The sequence below is a fragment of the Erithacus rubecula genome (genome assembly GCF_903797595.1).
Source record: "Erithacus rubecula genome assembly, chromosome: 11".
Lineage (NCBI taxonomy): Eukaryota > Metazoa > Chordata > Aves > Passeriformes > Muscicapidae > Erithacus > Erithacus rubecula.
In genome coordinates this window covers 18624070-18639406 of record NC_136663.1, presented here as the reverse complement: position 1 = coordinate 18639406, position 15337 = coordinate 18624070, and the positions used below count along the sequence as shown (strand labels likewise).

Here is a 15337-nt window from a genome sequence, read left to right as displayed (position 1 = left end):
CTAAATCATCAGGCAGGCAAGCTGAAACAGGACACTGATGTAAATCACACCAACCACAAACCTCCACTGCCATGAAAAGAAATTCTTCTAAGAGGATTCCTCCCTGTTATTAATCAGGACACGTATGACTTGGAACTAGAAGCAAAACTCAATCCCCTGCTGTATCTACACTGCAAGATTAAATAAGGCCAGGAATCTGCTGCAAAGTTAAAATTTCCCATATGAATGCAAAGATAAGGCATTGTGGTCTGTCTGCTCCATACCAAAAACTACAAAAGAGCCTGAAAGCTAAATTGTACAGACTTTGCTGGGGACAAAAGTAATAGAAGTGCCTTGTTTCCTCTTGCTTTAAGTGGAGAAAGATATGCTGTGGCTCTGAGTATGGGATGAGAGAGAAACCAGCAGAGATCTCCAAATTGCCACCTCTGGAAAAGACAAACTGATGTTCCTCCCTGTCCCTTGAATTAAAGATTAAATCTGTCTACTACTTCAAATCTGAAATACAGCCAGGGATCTCTCTCACTGCCTCAACCTCCAGCAGCTGAGGTCTAAGCCAAGCTATTCTGAGCTCCTGGGAAGGTAAGGCCAGGTATTTTAAAATAAAGCATGCCAACAATGCTGAACAGAGTGCTGATCCAGAAGAGGAGACAGAAAAGGATGAGTAAATAACTGATCTGAGCCTGAGCTCACTGATGTGAACACTACACTGCATCATAAGCCCATGGGCTTTCAAATCCGCTGTGCAGAACAGGAGAGCACGTCCATACCCATGTATTTCAATAATGCAGCAGAGAGGGCATTTCAGCCAATATTACTCAGACACTGTTAGAAGTCATTCATTAAATAGAGCCCAGAACTGATTAAATATACACCCAGACAGTATCCTCACACACAGTATCACAACCATGTGCACCACAATACTCTGCTGGCTGGACAGACTCAGCTCTTGGCCAATCCCCCATCTGCTCTACAAGATTCAGTCTTGGAAGGGGACATGGCCAACAGGCAGCCCCAGCCACTAGAGCAGGACATGGCACGGCCCCTGCAAAACTCACAGCAAGGCTGGGGAATTGGGACAGTCGGGTTAGATTCTGAAAGCTGTTCTGCAAGAACAATGCACTTCATCTATTTGCAAATTGACTGTCTCGCCTACTCAGTCAGGTGCTCATTAGAACAGTGTATGGAAGTGAGGGGCTACTTGAAAAGCTGTGTTTTAGAATGGAATGACTTGGATTGAAAGGAAATCTTAAAGATCAACTAGTTCTAAGTTTTTTTAGAAAATGAAGGTTTCCAAATGGGCACCTTCTGCTTACAAAGATCTCAAATCTGCAAAGAATATATTTCTTTGGAAAACAATCTGGAAAATCTTCTTGTAGTAGTGTATATTTCTGATAAAAGGTCAAGTCCATTCTGTGACACTCAGCAGAAAATTGTTTAAAATACATACATATATTTAATTGAATAAATTCTACGCAGCTCTGTAATAGGATCACGCAGCACAAAGTAAAGTCCCTTTCCAAAAGAGGTCAGTATGCTTATGGCAGATGTGCCATGGTAGCTGTGATGGCCTGAGGAGATCAGAAAATCAGCATTTGCAGGAAGAGATGAAATCTTATTAGACCATAATATTTTAGTTAGAAAAAAATCTCAGCCACAGAAATCAGAATAGCCTTTGGGCTACCATTCTTCATGTCTATAACAGAGATGAAAATCATCTAAACTAAATCTCAGTTATCTCAGAATAACATTTCTTAATTGACTAAAACTTTTAATCTGTTTCACATCTGACAGTAAAAGTAGGTGGTACCTGTGAAGGAAACAAAACCCACAGTAGTGAAGAGCTGGGGGGGAAATGTCAGAGCTGCACCTCCTGTACAAACCAGGTAATTCACCTGAGGGAAGTGGCTGGGTTAGCAACGTGGTTTACTAAAGCAATACAATTACCAAGTCCCTGGCTTTTAACATCAAATAATGCTGTAAATTCAATTGTCTAGATTAGCCTCTCCAAGCTTTTTGCATTTCTCCTCTAGACACTAGGCACTGAGTGGCTTTTTACTTTTGGGTTTGTTTTTTTTTTCTGGTAGTAGAACCAAGGGAGAAATTTATCATGAAGTAAAATGGAATAGACAGGCACCTAAGAGGGGCTGTGCAGTCTCCAGCCTTGGTAGTTTTCAAAATCAAACTGGAAAAGCTATGATCAATGTGGTCTGATCCCAAAGCTGACCCACTCTGGCTAGGAGGTTGCAAGAGATCTGCTAAGTCCCATTGCATAAACGACCATATTGTTTTTCCTCTCTGAAACTCTTCCAGTCCTAATATATGCCTTCCTGAGAGTTTGGGATGGAGCTATAAAGGGAAAGACAAAGTAGAACTGAGGAAATTCTTCCAAATTTTGACAAACTACAGTTTTATAAACGACACTGTATTTGCTTCATTCTCTATTTTCTTCCTCTAAGTTTTAAGACTTGATTTGGGTTTTTTGACTCCTCTTAAGCATTAAAATGAGCTTCCACAGAATTCACCCTGATAACTCCAAGGTCTTGCTCCTTAGCAGCAGCAGTCAGCTCACAGGCCATCACTTTGTGAATGAAGCAATGGTTGCCTCCTCTGGCTTGTTCATCACTTGACAATCACAGACACCTAATGAGCCTGGAGCTGTTCTAAGCAAAATGAGCAATTCCTCCCTGAGAAACCTGATAGCAGGACCAGCAGAGTGCTTCAGCAAATGTTCCCATAGGAGCTACTAATAAACTGAAGCAGAGGAATGAGAAATGCTTTTTGTAACATTCACCTTTCCCTTCCAGTGAGCGTGTGCTGGGTACAAAATATCCCTACTGTTGCTGTAATTTGAATTCCTATATAGTGACAACATTCTGGGTTAGCAATCAGGTTGCACCAGCCTGCTTTTTTTTTATTAGAGCTACAAAACCCCACAGATTTGCTAATGAAATACTCGTAAGATAATTTTTCATTTTTTCCTTTGCTTACAAGCTATGTAAACAGATAGGCTGTTCTCTTTAAACACTTCCTTAAGGCTTGCTCTGAAGAGGCTTCATGTTCATGAGCAAATCCATTTATCTGATGAAGAATATATGCATCATAGAAAAGTGTTCAAAAGCTTTCAAAAACAACGACAACATGCCCAGGAAAGATCAGGATTTAAAATGCTGGCACCCTGAGTAAATTCAGAGACTGCGATGCAAATTGAAAACCAACAGTAAAGAGGAATTTGCTCCAGCTTGGCCAGCATGCCTGAGACCAACACATGGATCTGTCCATTCTTACAGCCTCATCAAGCCCGTGGGTGGAGATAAGCCTTAGGATCAAAGCCCTCAGGGTTAAAAAAAACAAACATATCCATCTACTAGTGCTACATAGATACATAGCACATTCATATTGCAAGTTTATTCATACAGCAACACTAAGGGGTGAACCAAATACAATAACAAACACACAGAAGTTCCCACCAAGTCTTATTCCACATTGTGTACTTCAAGTGATACAGCCATGGGAAGGAACTAAACTGATCATCTTCAAGAACCAAGATGAAGCACAACATGACACACAGAACTTTCTCTTTATTTTTCACTGAATTGGCTATTTTATAAAATAAATGAAAATAAAAGCCTCCCTAATACCCCATGTAAGAGAGAACTGTTTCTGTATGTTCCTGCTTATAGGTCAGCAGAGACAAAGCCGTATCACCTACTGCACTCTGCCAGACAATATGTTGAAACTCCCAGACTATAAGTAAAATGCAGTGTATGTCAATCACATAACTTTTAAATGTGTGTTTAATAGATGTTCTTAGGAAACTAGTAATTACCATGCTGCAATTCTTCCACTCACATTAAAAGATCATCAGTAACAAAAGGATGGCTCAAATGTAATTTGCCACTTAAAGTCCATTTCAACTTCCAAGAAGAAAGTGGTTGTACTTACTGAGGTTATTGTCATATCTGGAAGAACATTGTAATGACAATAATAACAAAACTCTATTGTTCAAGAAAGCTGCTAATAAAAGAAAAATTAATAGCTATTATAAGAACATTTTAATGTCCTTTTTTAAACACTCCAAACATTGTTTGCACATCAATTTGATAAATATTTCATACTAGAAGTCTTCATAAAGTCTGACATAGGACTCATTAAAAGCCTATTTATGGGACTGCAAGACGATCAGATGAAAAAGAGACTGACATCAATTATAAATAGATGCATAACAAAACCAAAATAAATTACACATACTGGAGGCCTGCCGGGACGGCCCCTTTTCCTTTTTCCTTTGACTTCTGCTTCTTCAAGCTCACTGCCAGCATCTGAATGTGCAGTAGTTTCATTTGTAGAATCCCTAGGGGAGGAAAACATTAAATTCAAATTATTTGAAATCAACAAGTAACTGACCAATTACATACTTAGTCCTGAGCCAGAAAACAAATAAACAATAAAAAAGTCAGCATTAAAAGGTTTTCCTTATTTATTCTGCATACCAAGGAACTGGGCACTGTTAGCCCTGGCAAAAGCCTTCCCTTTTCATTGGCTGCAATGTCATTTTATTGACCGGAATTCTTTCAATTCATTTTCATTTGAAAACACCTTACACTTCAAAACTGGCTATATTAACCAGCACATGCTCAGTTCATAATCCCACAATGTATTCACTACCAAGAACTTCCTTTTACTCTTTGTAGCTGCTTTCAAGGCCCCAAGAGCAATGTGGAGCCCAATCCAGCTGTCTCATTGTTAGCACAGTTACACAAGGTTTGACACAGCTTCCATCACGCTCCCAGTCACACCCCAAGACAAGGGGCTTGGGCAGCTATTAATAAAGAGGATTCATGCTGACTGTGAGCCCCAAAACCTTTGATCCAGAGACATTTGTAATTTTTGCAGTTAGAAAAATATTTTCACTTGTACAAAGGAAAAGCTTTGACAGTGCTCAACTCCGGTTAGCAGAGAAGCCCAAACAATAATTTCTCATTTGTTGCCATTTCAGATTTAAATCATGATAAGGGAAAAAAAATAAATCCCCCAATTTTCACCACCCCTCCCAGCCAGAGGTACAGGTACTTTTCTGCCTTACAAATAGACATGGCTGCTTGAAGAAACTCTGACTGTAATTGATCTTTTGAGGCATTAGATCTCACCTAAGAGCAGCTCACATGCAAAACCGTATCTGTTATTGATGGGCTTTATTTTTACTGTGCAAGATCACCAGTGCACCAGATCTCTATAAGTTTTTACTTACAACTCATAATGTCCTAGATTACCCAAGGATGGGTCAAGTGAAGTTGTAACCATAGACTTCTTTAAAACCGAAATAATTTCCTTGAAGTGAATGGAGTTCAGTTGCTGTACAACTTGTGCAAAGGGAAGGTGAAAACCAGACATATTCCATATTTTATAGAGCCTCAGACATCAATGGCAGCAACAGTGATCTGCTCTAGAGAAAATGAGAATCTCCAGCAAGCCAAGATCTACACAGGTCTTCTACCATGTGTGGGGGTTATTTTCTATTTTGCTCTATAGATCAGGAATACTTCACAAATTTGTTGTATCACCAAGAAATCCAGTTAATAATGCAGAAAGATATCATTATATCAGAAGTGGGAAGGTTCTCATACTCCTCTTTAATGAAATTACTGATGAATTTCTAATATTAAGACATTATTTTCTAACCTTCTCCTATTCACAAGCACAAAGACACCAAGGGGACCACAGGATCTTCCACAAAAGCCAAAATGCAAAAGAACATATATGAGTCTCTTTCACTGAAAGTAACTTCAGTGGATTACTTCTAACTACTCTATACATCCCAGAAAATCATGCAACTGAGATGAAGAACCACAATTCAAGTGCATTTGAGTTCACAAATTACATGCTTGTAATGCAGTACCTCTACAAAATATTGAAAGTACAGCTTTGATGTGATATAATTAAAAGGTAGCTTTTTCAACTCATTAAATATGATATTTAAAAACCTAGTAATCAAGCCATGTATTTGGAAAAACACCAAAAATTGCCAAAAACGTAAAATCAAATAAAGGATACCCCAAACAGAGTTCAAAATTGTTTGGTTAAGATTAGGGCCAAAGCAGAGAAAAGTAGTGCAGCAAATCCAGCTGAAAACATGCTTATGAAGATGGATGTATCCAGCCTTCACTCCAATACCTCATCACACTGCAAGTCAATTTGACAAAAATGCACATTGGCTCACAATGGCAATTTTAACAGATTTTGAGTACAGGAAGTAAGGAACCTCAGAAAAATATTTGCTCCCTTCTGTTGCTGGAGAGAAATTAAAGTCATTCTCTACTGCTCTCTCTAAAAAACAAAATAAAAACAAATCAAAAACAAACCAAAACCAAACCAAACCAAACCAACCAAAAAAAAAAAAAAACAAAAAACCAAACAAACCCAAAGCTTTTCTCTCTAGTCTGCTCAGATCCTTATTGGAAAAGTTTCAGGCGTGGTGTATCTATCTAAACAATACCCCCATTCCTGGGGAAACACTGTGCTTTGCTAGCTTATAAACTTCCACCCCTAGGATCCATCAGGATAAAAATTTCTCTCTATTAAAAACAGATTCAGCAATCCTCCTAGGCAAACAGTTCAAACACTACCCTTGAAACACCAGAGCTATATAAATAAATTAAACTCTACTACTACTTCACATGCATGTACTCCACAGAGAATTTGACTTTCCTATACAGCCTCAGTCCAGTCTAGCAAAACCTCCAGATAAATTTGTCTATTTAGTTCTGGATATTTCAAATCTTTCCTAATACTGCATATGGAAGGAACATTTAAGTTACTAACCACCTTCTATTCCTTGCCTTGAATAGGCTGTTGCTTAAACCTGATTCTCTTAATATTCTTCTGGTAAAACTTCTCTGATTTGCTGGAAGCCTCTTTGGCTATTTCCCTTTTTGGGAAAAGCTCAATAAATTAGTACTAAGGGTGAGATTCATCTAATCTAATCTAAATCAGAGATATATGCAATGCAGAAAATCTTAATATACAAGATACCTCACACAAAGGTCAGTGTCCAAAACTGGTCAGACAGTTTAAGTCTTACAAATTTTGTTTTCACTCCACTGATGATAAGTGATCAAGACAAACAGCTTGAATATAAATGTTTCAAATTAAACAAAATAAATCTCACCCTAACAACATGTGAGTAAGAAAGGAAATCTCTTTCCAGTAAAGAATATATGTCCAGAGCAAGGGGAAAACATCAAAAGCTAGGCTCCCTTCAATCCTCACGTTATTTGGAGTAGGGAGACTGGATCAAGGACAACCTCCAGTCTTTTGCTGGTTTCATACTAAATTAAACATCATTTCAAGCAGCAAGGAATTCTGTTTTGAATCATCCAAGTCCTGCACAAAAAGGCCCTTCCAGTGTGGCTGTGAGCCCTTTCAGTTTGGGAGGTGGTGCCTCTTGTTTCTGTTGCAGCCCTGCAGTTGCTCTGGGTACACACACGTGGCCTCTTCTCTTATTCCTGAACTGAGAGCAGCAGTACAGCATCTCCTGCCTGCCTGCAGTTCTGTCAGTTTGTAACACTCAGGGAGAGAAGCAGCTGGCCAGAATCCATCTCCCTCATTCCCTACACATCTCACAGAGCTGCTAAGAAGTAATTTATCTGGTGGCAGTTATCCACATCTTAATAGACCAGAATTATCCTATCCTCATTCCACGTGTGTGTGACTAGGCACCTGAGGGGGAAACTCTGGCTTAGTCATAATTTCATACTGCAATTTGAAAACTGTTGTGAGGGAAGATAATCTGGGCCTAAGGAAACCTGCCTCATCTAAGGGAGGTGGAAGTGCCTAAAGCTAAACCTTTCCTCTCTTAGATTGCTTTGAAATGACAGGGACTTGAGAGAATTTGACAGCGGTGGGGGGGACCTACAAGACTGGGGTGAGCAGAGCAAAGGAGACAAGTGATAACCTTTTTCGGGGCTCTGGTATACTCTGCCTTGTTTTATGTAACATATCCCTTGAAAAATATACCATAGCAAAAACCTGTGTTTATCTATCAGGTTTTGTAAAAAAAAAAGAAACCAAAACACTTCTATAAGCTTTATCGCTGTTGCTGAGGGGCTTGACATTCTGGCAGAGATAAATCCAGTAATTGCTATCACCAGATTCAGCCTTGTGAAAAAAAAAAAAAGCATTCATGAAGAAAAATGGCTAAATGCACAAGCTCATGAATCATGGATGAATCAGTTCATGGTTGATCTTCAAATTCTAAGGAGCAAACATGAGTCATGACATTGAGAGAAGATTCATAACTGTCCATCACACAGATCGAATACACCAGATGTTTTCTCCAAACATCTGAAACATCAATAAGTGAAATATTGTTTTCACTGTGTTCTGAAGCCACTTCTATGAATCTAGAAAGGGTAAAGATTCTCCTTTCATGTTCCCTCAACAAAGAATTTGGGAGGGAATAGATGACACGGTCCTAAGCAGCGTATATGAACATATCAAATGGGCTTTAGGATTGTTTGTTTAAAGAGAGTAGCCAAAACGATTACAAAAACATTACAAAAAAGAAGTAGAAATGAAACATAGGAATAGGAGATTATAATAATCCTTCAAATAATTAATTTAAGAAAACGTGGGGTTTCTGTGTGGAACTGGACTGTGTCTTCCCCAGTCTGTGAATGTGTGAAGCTAATACCTCCTAGCCAAAAATTATTTCAGGTTTCCTCACCCTTAGCCAGCGCTCTTCCTGATGAAAGCCTGACTGGGACCTTTTGAATTAGAATTTATCACTTTCTTTGATACTTCATCCACACTAGCCCATGTTCTGAGCTCTCAGGAGAGTTCCAGAACCTTTATGTGCACACCATGCTGCATTCTTTGTAAAATGAAAGACCTCCTCTTGTTTATAAACAATGAAAACTAGATGGTATGGTTGAGGATGACATCTCACCAACACTTTGCAGAACAGCATTAAATTACTCCAAACTTTACCAGAAAATATAACATTAATGTTTTCTTTCTCTCTTCGATTTGCTTAATATCAGTAGCTCTGACTATATAATGTGCCAGTATATTTTAAAGTCCCACAGGTTTTTCAGCTGGTGTGTAGAGTTACCAAATTCATTAATATGTACTTTTTAACCTTAAATTCTCTGATATTCTATTCACTTTTTAAGTCCATCTGGGCTCTTGAAGTGGGAATGCAAATATCCCTTTCCCACCACTACCATAACAGATTCTCCTAGCTTTTTGTTCTTGGCATATTTCACAAAGATTCCCTCACTTCTTGAATGTGGCAAGTCCAGGAAATACAAACCAAGAAAATGTTCTTCCACAACTAATCCTTAAGCTAACAAGAACCCCCTCAGGCTGACACTCCCACTCAGTGCTGCCCATCAAGGTCATTCTCAGCTTTAGCCTGTACTCATCCACATTCAAGTTTTTTTTAAGGTGTTTTAAAAATACAAGAGAAAATGGTAATGCAAAGTATGCTATTATTAAGGTCAAACAAATTTCTTTTCAATTGTCCAACCATTCAGTATCTTAAATAACGAGACTTGAAATCTTAGCGTGGAACACCACTCAACCCTGATAAACTGAGGCTCCTTCACACCCTGAGGTTAAAAAAAAAATTAGAAAACATTTCAAGCAAAAATAAATTAACATTAGATAGTTACCAAATGTATGTGGCACAGGTGCCTGGCACTGGCAGGAGGGTGATCACAGAGGGAGCTCTGTGAGGGGATGAAGGGCCCTGTGAGGGGATGAAGGGCCCTGTGAGGGGATGAAGGGCTCTGTGAGGGGATGAAGGGCCCTGTGAGGGGATGAAGGGCCCTGTGAGGGGATGAAGGGCCCTGTGAGGGGATGAAGGGCTCTGTGAGGGGATGAAGGGCCCTGTGAGGGGATGAAGGGCCCTGTGAGGGGATGAAGGGCCCTGTGAGGGGATGAAGGGCTCTGTGAGGGGATGAAGGGCCCTGTGAAGGGATGAAGGGCCCTGTGAGGGGATGAAGGGCCCTGTGAGGGGATGAAGGGCTATGTGAGGGGATGAAGGGCCCTGTGAAGGGATGAAGGGCCCTGTGAAGGGATGAAGGGCTCTGTGAGGGGATGAAGGGCCCTGTGAGGGGGATGAAGGGCCCTGTGAGGGGGATGAAGGGCCCTGTGAGGGGATGAAGGGCTCTGTGAGGGGATGAAGAGCCCTGTGAAGGGATGAAGGGCTCTGTGAGGGGGATGAAGGGAATCCTGTGAGGGGATGAAGGGCTCTGCGAGGGGGGATGAAGAGCCCTGTGAGAGGATGAAGTGCCCTGTGAGGGGCATGAAGGGCCCTGTGAAGGGATGAAGGGCTCTGTGAGGGGCATGAAGGGAATCCTGTGAGGGGATGAAGGGCTCTGTGAGGGGCATGAAGGGCTCTGTGAGAGGGGATGAAGGGCCCTGTGAGGGGATGAAGGGCCCTGTGAGGGGATGAAGGGCCCTGAGAGGGGATGAAGGGCTCTGTGAGGGGATGAAGGGCTCTGTGAGGGGGGATGAAGGGCCCTGTGAGGGGATGAAGGGCTCTGTGAGGGGGATGAAGGGCTCTGTGAGGGGATGAAGGGCTCTGTGAGGGGATGAAGGGCTCTGTGAGGGGGATGAAGGGCTCTGTGAGAGGGATGAAGGGCTCTGTGAGGGGATGAAGGGCCCTGTGAGGGGATGAAGGGCTCTGTGAGGGGGATGAAGGGCTCTGTGAGAGGGATGAAGGGCCCTGTGAGGGGATGAAGGGCTCTGTGAGGGGATGAAGGGCCCTGTGAGGGGATGAAGGGCTCTGTGAGGGGATGAAGGGCCCTGTGAGGGGATGAAGGGCTCTGTGAGGGGATGAAGGGCTCTGTGAGGGGGGATGAAGGGCCCTGTGAGGGGATGAAGGGCCCTGTGAGGGGATGAAGGGCCATGTGAGGGGGATGAAGGGCCCTGTGAGGGGGATGAAGGGCCCTGTGAGGGGATGAAGGGCCCTGTGAGGGGATGAAGGGCCCTGTGAGGGGGATGAAGGGCCCTGTGAGGGGGGATGAAGAGAATCTTGTGAGGGGGATGAAGGGAATCCTGTGAGGGGGATGAAGGGAATCCTGTGAGGGGGATGAAGGGCCCTGTGAGGAGATGAAGGGCCCTGTGAGGGGATGAAGGGCTCTGTGAGAGGGATGAAGGGCCCTGTGAGGGGATGAAGGGCTCTGTGAGGGGATGAAGGGCCCTGTGAGGGGATGAAGGGCCCTGTGAGGGGATGAAGGGCCCTGTGAGGGGATGAAGGGCTCTGTGAGGGGGGATGAAGGGCCCTGTGAGGGGATGAAGGGCCCTGTGAGGGGATGAAGGGCCCTGTGAGGGGGATGAAGGGCTCTGTGAGGGGGATGAAGGGCCCTGTGAGGGGATGAAGGGCCCTGTGAGGGGATGAAGGGCCCTGTGAGGGGGATGAAGGGCCCTGTGAGGGGGGATGAAGGGCTCTGTGAGGGGGGATGAAGAGAATCTTGTGAGGGGGATGAAGGGAATCCTGTGAGGGGGATGAAGGGAATCCTGTGAGGGGGATGAAGGGAATCCTGTGAGGGGGATGAAGGGCCCTGTGAGGAGATGAAGGGCCCTGTGAGGGGATGAAGGGCTCTGTGAGGGGGATGAAGGGCCCTGTGAAGGGATGAAGGGCCCTGTGAAGGGATGAAGGGCCCTGTGAGGGGGATGAAGGGCCCTGTGAAGGGATGAAGGGCCCTGTGAGGGGATGAAGGGCTCTGTGAGGGAATGAAGGGCTCTGTGAGGGGATGAAGGGCTCTGTGAGGGGCATGAAGGGCCCTGTGAGGGGATGAAGGGCTCTGTGAGGGGATGAAGGGCCCTGTGAGGGGGGATGAAGGGCTCTGTGAGGGGGATGAAGGGCTCTGTGAGGGGCATGAAGGGCCCTGTGAGGGGATGAAGGGCTCTGTGAGGGGATGAAGGGCTCTGTGAGGGGATGAAGGGCTCTGTGAGGGGCATGAAGGGCCCTGTGAGGGGATGAAGGGCTCTGTGAGGGAATGAAGGGCTCTGTGAGGGGATGAAGGGCTCTGTGAGGGGCATGAAGGGCCCTGTGAGGGGATGAAGGGCTCTGTGAGGGGATGAAGGGCTCTGTGAGGGGATGAAGGGCTCTGTGAGGGGCATGAAGGGCCCTGTGAGGGGATGAAGGGCCCTGTGAGGGGCATGAAGGGCCCTGTGAGGGGAGTCCGTGCTGGAGTGGGCTGGGCACCCACACTGGGGGCATGAGAGGATGGGGGTGGAATGAAAGTTTGAAGGTGAACTGAGGTTAGGACAGGGGTAGAGGGAACACCTGGTGGTATTTTATTTATCTCTTACCCTCACCCAAATCCCTTTTAATTAGCAATAAATTAATTTTCTGCAAACCAAGTCCTTTGGTCTGTTTTGATTTCCCTGTCATTACTTCACCCCATGAGCTTCTTGACTCTGTGATCTCTCCCTGCCCTGTGAAGAGAGGAGCAGGTTCCAGTCTCTAAAATTCCTTCTTAACTCTACTCCATTTACTCCCCAGCTCCTCCTATTACAGACTTCCACTCTGTTCTTCCCAGTAGCTCACTTATCCCAGCAGAGCCATGTTCCCATGTGCATTAGCCACTCCTCTTTCCCAGCAGAACCAAAACATGCTACTTGCTATCTTCAACTGCAGAAGGCTTTTTGCACAATAAATTTGGCTCATTGTAAGAAAGTTCATAACTGGAATATACAATAAGGTGTGAGAAAGTACACAACTGGAATATGCAATATGGTCCTTTTTGACCAAAACCAATACATACTACTCAAATCTCACAACATTCAGAAGCATAAAAGTAGGAAAGACCTTGTTTTGTTTTGCAAAGTTACATCTCGATACACAGAAAGAAAGATTTTTTAGATTAAGTGTTCTGCAGGTTTTTTTACACAGTTTTTCAGCACATGAACACACAGAGGCCTGGAACAGTCACACTAACATACACTTCTTTCAAGCTTGTGCTTTATCCTCACAATCACTTCTCTGTTTACTTCAACCTTTTTAAAAGCCAAGATTTCAAATATAAGAGAAGCATATACTCACTGTAATACTGGCAAATCTGAAGTAATCATTTTTGCAGCACTCTTGGAAGTAAGAGCTACATAGAACTTCTTCTCAGAGTTATTATAAGACAACTACTTGGAAACCTCTTTCATGAAAAGAATCTCAAAGTCCAGTCTGCAAGAGAGAGAAAAAAAATTTTTAGATTATGACTCCAAAATAGTAATACACTGAATAAAACATGCTGTCAAGAAAAAAGGTCAATTTTCAAGTAGCATCACTATTAAACCACAAGAAATTTAGAATGGATGACCCCAAAACCTGCATTCAGTTTTTACATATCTGTTTAGGTAACTTTGTGCAACTAAATAAAAATTTAAAAATAAATCTTCTGCATTACCTCCTGTACTTATCACATATATGTGTGTTTAAATGACACTACACCTATTCATTCAGACCCTCTAGCTTACAGCTTTGTGTGACTGAACTTCACAGAATAGTCAGAAGCTGTGCAAGGGTCTAACTGCAGCAGAAGGTATTTTAACTTAATGAAACTGAAGTTGTATGTTTAAATAATAAAGTACTCTGCATCTGTGGTGACACTACACCCACTAGTAACATTTCTCTACCCAAAAGACTAACCAAGGAGTTGACTAATGGCAGCAGATGTGACTTTACCATTAAATAATGGCACAATGTGACAGATTCAATAATCTTCACTGTAATAAAACACAGAACTGCCACCCTAGTCTTCCAGAAAATGCAAATTCTGGAGAAACTAAGTAGATTTGTTCCATATTCCCTTTTTACAGGTCCTAGAGTAATATGAAGAGCTGCATGGAGCACTGCAGTTCAGCAATGGCAAGGTACATCAAGGACTCAACTATGTGTTTTTAAAATATGGGATGTGTTCAAACTCTTTTATTTAAATACTTAATTTCCTCTCGATGGGCTTTTTACTCTTGTGCTCTAATAGCTTTGTACAAGGCAGGAGGAAAATCCAGCCAGGCAGAGGCAATGAAACCTGCACCAAATGGAGGATCTAAATGAAAGTGCACCTTCTAAACAAACCAGTACAGCAAAGTATAATTTCCATCCTACTACACACACATCAGTGTTCATTTACCAAAATGTACAGAAGAGATTTTTTTGCCTCTTCATATTACAATTCCAATTAGACTCACAGTTGCATACAACTAGTTCTTCCAGTACTTACTACTTTGTGCTACCAACAGTTTTGCTTACAGTGCCTTATCATGAAATTTACATTTTTTATACCATATAATTAGCAAGCCATTTAGTTGCAAAACACATGTTAAAAAACAAAAAGTTTGTTTGGAGCTAAACCAACCACCCCAGTATTAATGGTTTAAATACACCAGACTGGTGGTAAAAGCTCTCCAGTTTCACTATGAGACAGAAGTTAATCTGAGTTCTCCTTGACAAAAAAATGTCATATATGCTATTTGTGCTATTTCCATAAGCATTTCTTCATTAGAGACACTGCTCATTACTGTGTTTCAAAGGATGTGATTTCTCCTAACAGGGTAATGACATGTCCAGTCAACAACACAAAGCAACCATTTCAGACACTGATAATAATTTATCATAAACAAACACAGCATTAGATTGAATTAAGTTCTGAGTTGACTTCCTAGATGAAAAAATAAAGGCAATGGTCAGATCTGAAATGGAGAAGTTCACTACAACTGGAACAAGACTGAAGAAAAAAGGATTTTTTTGTACTCCACAAGTATGCACACACACACATGCTTATGCTAGATGGACCTCAAAGGAAACCAATCCATCTTAGGTCTTCAGATTTTCTAATTCTAGCAGCATTCAATACAATCTTACTTTCCAGAAAAGCTTTCTAAAGAAGTTCAAAAAAATTGTGCCCCGTGTGAGATCTCTTCCACAGACATTTAAGGCATCCTGCACAACTGCTATGTGGGATTTCTTTTTTTAATTTTCCTTTTTAACCTCATCACCATTCCCAACTGTTGGCTGTGCTAGTAATCAGCAGCATTCAGCTGCTCTAGGGAAGTGCTCTCACACACAAGGAAAAGGATACTTGCTCAGAGATAGCTTATTTCAAAAGCAACATCCTGATTTAGAAGTATGAAGTGAAGGGTATAAAGAGCCAGAAGCAGAAGAGAGGAGCAAGGCAGTGCTAAGGGCAGAAAACCAGACACCAGGCAACTGCAAAGGCCTGTGCTGTTTTCTCCTCATCCTTATGCTAATCAGGAAACTGCAAAACATGGCTGGAAGAAACCACCCTCTGTGGTAAATTCAGCCTGGACCATCAGAAGACAACAAAATTAC

At 42.3% G+C, this 15337-nt stretch overlaps 1 protein-coding gene across 1 annotated transcript in view; it reads right to left on the bottom strand.

Annotated features, from left to right (window-relative positions):
• The window catches only part of STAG1 (STAG1 cohesin complex component), a 159743-nt gene that overhangs the window by 110237 nt on the left and 34169 nt on the right, over positions 1-15337 (bottom strand). The window contains exons 2-3 of the mRNA XM_079314939.1: positions 13055-13189; positions 4249-4351 (exon numbers count right to left, since the gene is read on the bottom strand). Coding sequence (XP_079171065.1) covers positions 4249-4351; positions 13055-13083 — 132 coding nt within the window. The 5' untranslated portion in view covers positions 13084-13189. The remainder of the gene's footprint in view (positions 1-4248; positions 4352-13054; positions 13190-15337) is intronic.